Source organism: Camellia sinensis, chromosome 1 (assembly GCF_055761805.1).
Source record: "Camellia sinensis isolate YWXY chromosome 1, ASM5576180v1, whole genome shotgun sequence".
NCBI lineage: Eukaryota > Viridiplantae > Streptophyta > Magnoliopsida > Ericales > Theaceae > Camellia > Camellia sinensis.
In genome coordinates this window covers 15,950,586-15,958,672 of record NC_138961.1, presented here as the reverse complement: position 1 = coordinate 15,958,672, position 8,087 = coordinate 15,950,586, and the positions used below count along the sequence as shown (strand labels likewise).

The 8,087-nt window shown below is 39.3% G+C and overlaps 1 protein-coding gene and 1 long non-coding RNA gene across 3 annotated transcripts; both read right to left on the bottom strand.

The window, feature by feature from the left end:
* Nucleotides 1–4,223: 4,223 nt before the first annotated feature.
* On the bottom strand, nt 4,224–4,744 carry LOC145791817 (uncharacterized). The gene is made up of 2 exons (XR_014331188.1): nt 4,709–4,744; nt 4,224–4,488 (listed from the first exon to the last, which is right to left on the bottom strand). It is a non-coding gene; the product is annotated as an uncharacterized LOC145791817 (long non-coding RNA).
* Nucleotides 4,745–5,684: 940 nt separating this feature from the next.
* Nucleotides 5,685–7,353, bottom strand: LOC145791810 (serine/threonine-protein kinase TOR-like). 2 transcript variants are annotated; one of them, XR_014331186.1, is made up of 3 exons: nt 7,039–7,348; nt 6,291–6,464; nt 5,685–6,215 (listed from the first exon to the last, which is right to left on the bottom strand). XR_014331186.1 is itself a non-coding variant. In XM_082872254.1 (3 exons), the coding sequence occupies exons 1-3, from the start codon at nt 7,245–7,247 to the stop codon at nt 6,123–6,125; spliced, it is 372 nt and encodes a 123-aa protein (XP_082728380.1). In that variant the 5' UTR covers nt 7,248–7,353; the 3' UTR covers nt 5,685–6,122. The 2 variants fall into 2 exon arrangements, 1 of the variants encoding a protein (XP_082728380.1); XM_082872254.1 differs by having other exon boundaries at nt 7,143–7,353.
* Between the last annotated feature and the right edge of the window lie 734 nt (nt 7,354–8,087).

Here is an 8,087-nt window from a genome sequence, read left to right as displayed (position 1 = left end):
ATGCAAACAACACAAGTATGGCATGCTAAAGGTGCTCAAAACTCAAGACTAGCTAAGGCACTTGCACCATAGCCATATCAAGCAAGCCTCAAATGACCAATATCACTTAAAATAGTCCTAAGGCAGGTCAAAACAATGCTAAAAACATGATGGAGTGTAGCCAAAACAAGCTAGAATGGTAAGCCAAAACACTAAGCATACAAGGCTAATGAGTGGGATTACACTACAAGTACCTAAACCAAACAAGAGGTAACTCCATCAACCAAAGTCAGAGTTGTATCATGGCAAAATAAGACCAAAAACATGCTGAGATGATAACCCAAAAGCTTAGGTAAGCATGCATACAAACTAGCCCATGATCAAGACATAAGGCACAACTCTCCAAAAGCATTGAAAGAGTGAAACGTGTGAGAGCATGACTACACTACATACACTAAAATCATGTGAGAAATGAGGCCAAAGCATGCACACAACTCAAGTAAAGCATGCTAGAGACTTTAAAACTCAAAGCTTGTGAGCAAGATTGCACTATGGCTATACAAAGCAAGTCCCAAATGATCAAGACCACCCAAAACAGAGTTCAAGCATGCTATAATAAGAGCAAAAACATGTTGAAATATATCAAAAACAAGCTAGAGCAATGGGTCAAAATAGCAAGCATATTAAGCTAGTAAGCAAAATTTACACTACAAGTGTAAGAAGCATGCAAGAAATGGCCAAGCCAGCCACAAACAAAGCTAAAACATGTTAATAAAGTCACAAAAAACATGCTTAGATCAAGGCAAGGTGTAGTAGAAAAACATGCTCAAGTATGTGGCCATCAACACAAGCAATCAAGACACAAGGAGAGGGGATGACCCCCTCCTATTTGGGGCCTCAAAACACACTTTCTACCACTAAAATTCCTCTGGAATTCAATAATTAAAAGGCCAAGAGAAGGTGATCTCAAAGGCCTCAATAGATAGCACAAAACAAAGCCAAACAAGTCACCAAAGGGGGTAGACCACCCCTAATTCAAACAAGACCTCAAACAACCATTTTAAACGCTTAAAAACAAAGGCTTTTGTAGTTAAAAGCTAGGCCTAAAACAACATGCAAGGATGACCAAATACTTAAGAAAAATAAAGCTTAAAGAGGGTAACTACTCACTCTTGAAGAACCACAGCAAAACAACAACTTCTTGGGCCAAGAACCAGCCTTTAGACTCCAAACAAGACCTCCAAGTATCTCAGCAACAAAGTAAAGGTGTTTCACTAGGTGTTTGTGTGCAAAACTAAGAAGAAACAACACTCTTAAGCACAAATATAGAGAGAGGGGGAGAATTCTAGTGAGAGAAGGATAATTTTGCTCTTCCAAAAATCTGAACCCTTGGAAGGGAGAGAGAGCTCCCTTCTTATAGAAATCCAAGCCTCAAGCTTGTTGAACAAGCTAGAAGCTTGGTGCAATCCCTCCGTACACATGTATGGAGGATGCCTTCTATGCCCAACAGTTGGCACAGCTGGCAACAAAAATATCTAAAAAAGCAGAAAAAAAAAAAAAAAAAAAAAAAAAGGTGTAGGCCACTTCAACTAGCCTACAGGCCACTTAAAGTGGCCTATAGGGGAAAAAAGCGGCCTACAACCACCAAAAGTGGCGGCCAGCCTCTCCCCTCTCTCTAGGCAAGGGGGAACAAGGTATGGCACAAAAACAAACCAAAAGGAAGAGAGTTAAGAGGCCACAAGACAAGGCACTCAGCCGGAGGCCCTGAAAACTAGCCTATGGGCCACTACAAGTGGCCTACAAGGGAAATAAGTAGGCTACAGCTACAAAAAGTGGCCTACAGGCCTCTCTCTCCCTCTAGGCAAAGGCATCAAGGCAATGGTCCAAAAACAAACCAAGAAGAACAGAGTTAAGAGACCCCGAGACAAGGCGCTCAGCTAAAACCCTCGGAAACTCGAAACGAGCACAAACATGCGCGAGCATCGCGTACACAAACAATGACATCTAAGTCTTAAGGTCGGTCAAAAATGGGGTGTCTACACTCACGAATATTAGAGGTCTCGACTTGGTTGTTAGTCCAAGTAAAGGCATTACCTTTAAAACCAAGATCCATCAAAGCACACTCTGAAATCATACCCTGGAACCCATCAAGTTGAGATCAAGAACATTCCACGCCTCCCTGTTTTTCCCACGTGGAACCAACTTGATTGAAATCTCCCACACATAGCCATGGATAACGATTACCCTTCGCTTGATCAATCAGGACTTGCCAAAATTCCTTGTGCTGTGATCTGTTAGGTGGGGCATAAACAAAGGAAATAGCCCAAGCCTGATCCAGATTGGCGTTACCAGCAATGCACCGTAAAAGGTGTTTGGAGCTGAAACGAACGCCCAGATTAAACCCGTCCACCCACCAAAGAGCAAGCCCACCAGAAATCCCAATAGGGTTAACATAAAAGCTATGCAAAAATTGAAGTCTTCTACGAGTCCTCTCTAGATTGGAGGCTTTATTTTTGGTCTCCATTAAGAACACCACACAGGGGCGATGGGTTGAACACAACCCTCGGAGGATCCAAACTGTCAAGGGTCGCCCTAGCCCCTAGCACTTCCAGCTGAGAATCAACATGGAGCTTGTGGCTATCGAGGGACAGCCACCAGAACCCTACCGACATTGGTCGGATCTACAATCGGTAAACTACTGGGAACTTGAGAACAATAAAACTCCCCGCCATCTTGACTCCATGCAATTGGGATTTGTACTACAGCTTCATCATCTAAACTTTGTACCAAGCTGAACCCACTATCGGCATACGAATCTTGTGGCAAGTCTTGCACAATTCATCTCCTTCTGGAGTATGTTCTTCCTCTAGCAGTACGAGTAGGCTTGCTTTTTTTGTCTGAGACCACCGCAACCAGTTTTCGGTCTTCATATATATTATCTGATTTGAAATGTTTGGTCTGGGCTTCTTCACACAGGTCATCAAGGGCCTTTCTTTTAATGGATAAGTCTTTGAAAAAAAGGGCCATACTCTTATCAAGAGCCTGATCTATGAAAGAAAGGCTAGTTAGGCTAGAGCTTGGGCTAATTTCCCCAATCCCAATGTCCTGAAGGGGCCCAATTTCACTCCCACAGCTAGGAGATGGCCTTATGATATTGTAGTTATCCAATGGCTCAGTGACAAAATTCCTGGCTCCAGGCCCACAAGGAGAATGAGTTGAGGGCAGTAAGGCTTTACCTGATAGAATATCTTTAGTGACCCGTGTGATCCAGAGTTAGTGACCCCTGTGTGATCCAGAGTTTACTTTATTTCCTCCAGCTGAGTATTACTAACGTCCACCCCTGCCACAGCATGTGGCAAAGACGTGCCATCTGGGGCACCACCACCCACCCCCCCCATTTGACACCACAGCTTGATTCGGAACTGCTGCCTGATCCTCATTGCCAGTCACGACTGGGTTGGGTGTGCGCGTGGTGTCCTTGGAGGCCCCCGTACAAGCAGATTCCCATCGCTCCGGCACTGGTCGATTACCAACAAGGTTCTGCGTCCGTTCCTCCGCTCTGTCCACCCATTGTCGAACCTCCTTCATCGGTATATCCAACATAGGAGCTCTGTTGGTACGCAACTCGGGTCCATACCCAGATTTCTGGCCTTCCTCGCGGGACACAAATTTGCAGGAAAGTTGTCGTGGCCTATCCTACCGCAGTCGTAGCAAAAATTAGATAATTTTTCATACCGTTAGGAGACCCATAATCCTTTACTTCAGACCCGGATTGATGTAAAATGAAGCCCAGAGGCAAGGGTTTAGTCACATCCACTTCCACTCGAATTCGAAGGAAACTCTGATTGATAAGGAAACCATCATGAAGGGCCTCAACCCCTATAAGATTCCTAATTCTCCCACCAATAATCCACTACTAAAAAAACCACTTTTTGCGACCGCTATAAACCGTCGCAAATAATAAAAAACAGTCGCAAAAGACTTTTTGCGACGGCTCATGCGACGGCAAATGGGGGTCGCGAATATGGGGGTGGCAAATACTTTTTGCGACGGCAAAACAACGGTCGCAAATTATTTGCGACCACCTAAACTACTTATGGCGACCGCTATTTTGCCGTCGCAAAAAACAAAGAAAAACACTAACATGATCTTTGGCGACCATCTTGTTACCGTCGCAAAAAATTAAAAATAAAAATAAAAATAAATAAATGAAAGTGTAGCGTTAAGCACTCTAGGAATAACAATGACAAGAATTCAGACAGTATAGCATTATAGTTTTATTGAACATTCTATTTGAGTCTCAAAATTTGAGCTACATGTAAAAGTTATTACAACTAAAAACTTGAAAAAAGTTCTTTTATGAAAAAAATACAATCCAGAACTGGCCAATCTTCTCATCAATTTTCTTGCTCGGGTGTTTCTCCACTCTATCAATGAACTGGCATAACACCTTGCACCCATATTCATCAAAATCATTTCAGCAAACACTTCCACTAATGCTTTGGCAACCTATAATTGATGCCAACCAAAATGTCACAAGCAACAAAGATGAACATAAGAAAGCACACACATAATTATTCTATGTCAGATGAACATAAGAAAGACTAGAAAATATAACCAAAATTCTGGTTATCAGAACAAAAACAAGTGAAACAAGAGGGATTGCGAGAACTATAATATGTATAATAGAACTACTAGTGTAATCTATTGCCAAATTAAAAAAACCAACCTTTATTGGGTTGATCCTCATTTCCCTCAGAAATTCAGTAAACATGGCCACTATTTTTTGGGTCAATCAGCATACAGAACTTGGCTCTCTCTCGGTATTCAGTTCATAGGCCTGCAGCCCAATCAAATTTTCAAGGCCTCTTGAGGTGTCATTTAGATGAGCCAAGCCCCTAAAAAATGAAGGATTATAACTCCAAATGTGCTCACATACCCTCACACTTGTCCAAAGTTTTTTAACAGTTCGTCCACGTAAATTTCATCAGACACAACTCTTTTATATGTGGGAACCTACAGATTTAATGAGTTCACTTAGAGACTAGTTATGTTCGGTTCTGTGATCGATTATGTGGAATTAGAATTATTTAAGTTTTAACAGTGAGTGACTGGAGAATTATAATGAAACATATGTTAAAGTTTGAAGATTTAATCAAACTGAAGTTTGGGAGAAAACTAGAGAGTGAAAAGTATAATATAATTTTCTCATATATACAAAGAAAGAAATAAGGAAAGAAAGATTAAGCATCACCATAACCATTTGAACAGCAGAAGATTTTAATAGAGGTTACAACACAACAACATAAGGTATTTGCAATTTTTTGAAATCTATAGAAGTAACAAACACCAGAGAGAAAGGCCAAAGCCAAGAAGAGAACAAAATGAAACAAACAAACAGACTACCATAAACAGCATCCAAATCAAGCGAAAAAAAAAAGAAAAAGGCAGTTTGGTGTTGCTTTCTAGTACAATCATAGGATCAATCGAAATTGGGTCATGATTCTGAATACGGATGTAGTTAGACTGACACCTATGTGATCTTTTAGAAATTCACATACAGAAGTATAAGGAGTCGGGACTCACATTCTACTGGTTCCCTATAGTTAATGAGTGCATCTAAAGTCATCTACATTTAGTTACCATATCAGTTGAATTGAAAAGAAAGACCGTACACAGTGCACAAGTCTCACGCATAAGTGTAGGAGTAGCAGTTAGGTCTGATTTCCCTGACCCATGCCACAACATATCAGTTTAATTATGTATTGTTAAATGCACATGAACAATTACAGATGAAGAGCAAGACAATGTGAAATAATAAATTGAAACATAACTAATTTCTTTTTCTTCTTTTAAATAGTAACAAACAAACCATTTCCCTAACATCCATACAGGTTCAAAAAGATAAAATTACCAACTCTGTTATCTTGCTGCATTAACATCAAAGAAATTAGAGGATCCACCTACTGTCTAATAATGCGTTTACTAAGTTAATCCAGCATTCCAAAAAAAAAAAAAAAAAAAAAAATTGATGATTTTTACTTGTCAATGTAAATTATACTATGGTCAATGACCAAAAATTGTTGCTACAAAATAGAGGGGTAAAATTGGCAACCACAGGAATATAGAAAGATAGAATGCAATCATATGAGAAGGAATAAGAAACTAACCAACGCAGCAAGCTCAGTAGCTAAACATTTCCTTGCTCTCTCAACAAATTCGCGTGCTTCATCATACTGGAGATAAGAGTACCAGACTTTGATCAATAATTAATAAACCTAATTAGAAAAACTAACATAAAAATAGAATACCTTCATCTTGTGAACTAGTAGGACAGCCCTGAAAAATGTGCCATTACTACTTCCATCACCAGTAGCAGCAGTGTTTCCCAAAACCCGCAGTTTGGTTTCATCGCCATCATCCAGTCGAGAAACGTATTCTGCCATCTGATCCCACTCTCCCATGTTCCACGCAGCCCTAGCAGCCTGGAACAACCATGTCAGATGCTTAGAGTAATTCCAACAGCTTCCCTAAAGCTATTTTTTAGCCATTTTTAAGGAGTTTTGTTCCAAAAAAACCACTCTCCAACAACAGGCCATTTGGGTTTAGCCAAATGTAGCTAGCTTTCCATGTTCCCTAAATAATAATATAATATTATGTACAATATTTTGGTATTGTTAATTTTGGTTATTGATAGCCATTTGCTGACACATTTTGGTTGAAAAGCTCAATGCCCTCTGGACATCTAGCTATCTTGTTAATGTGAGTTGTGCTATTTAAACATCAATTAACATGTAACTCTTGCATTGATGCCGTTTGTGTTCTACCGATTCAATTACTATTTGAAATAATTAATGATGTCCCCCCGCTTTGAATAAAAAAGGGTAAATATGCTTACTATATGTTGAGGTTGGATACTGCCATTACAATCAAATTATAAATTTTTATATTTGAGTTAGAAATTAATAAAAAATAATATTTCAAAAAAATAGAGAAAGAATAAGGAGTAGTGCTGGAGTAGCTTCATGAAAAAGTGATTCCCTAAAATAGGGAACTCACTTTTTAACTAAAATTTGGAGAAGGAATATCAAGCCTTGTTGGAGTTGCTCTTAGGTAAGAGTCTTAAGAATATATTTAACAGCCACCTAATGCCAAAAACAAACCAGTGGTGCCATTTCCAGTCGAGCAGCTGGCTCAACAGGGGTCCAATATTCCTTGCATAGGTTGTTAAGCTCTTCCCAACGAGCCAATGCAGCAAGGCATCGCATACGTCCTGAAGAACACACAAAATGGAAAAAGTACAGCCATTAGCACAACAAATATAATACTAAATTTTTTTAAGTTTTTGGAACTACAGAATGATCTGCAACACACGCACACACAAACATGACCATACTCCTATGTTACGACACAGTGAAGAAGGTAAAGCAAGTGTGCATTCCTTCATGATCTGCTAACAAACAGAAGACAAAGCCCTAATCACATATGCAATACACAACAGAGATGAATAAATATCATGAGCACATAGCAACGAAGTTTCATAGACTTTCGTAATATTTATTTCCTAGCTGCAAAATACAATGACACCACAACTAAAATTGGCAGCTTTATATGTCCCATTGCCCATTCCAAAATAGCCCACTATTTGTAGAATCCAAAACATAAGCAAATGCAAGATTTGCTAGGTACAGAACAGTACAAAACCCATTTGAAAAGATGACTTCCTGATTAAAGATTCCATATCAACGTGCATATGCAAAAGAAAATGGCGCTTAATTAAATTACATGTTTTATGCATTTAGATTTGAACAAAATTATGATTTTTGTTAAATTCCATAACCATAACCAAATGAGAGATGTTCGAAAAACTGTGAATTCAGTACAAGCATCATAATCAAATCACTGCATTACATTGACATTGCCCTCTAATGTCCAGTACAAGCAATTAAATTAAACTACTACACTTGACAATGGTTCCTTTTATGGAAATTTATTATAGTAAGAGGCAAGGCAAGTTACAGATGATTAACAAGTTTACAATCCATCAGAGGATGTGCGTCACACTAAACTATATTTTAGCAGTTTTACATTTTTTTTGGTATCATAAT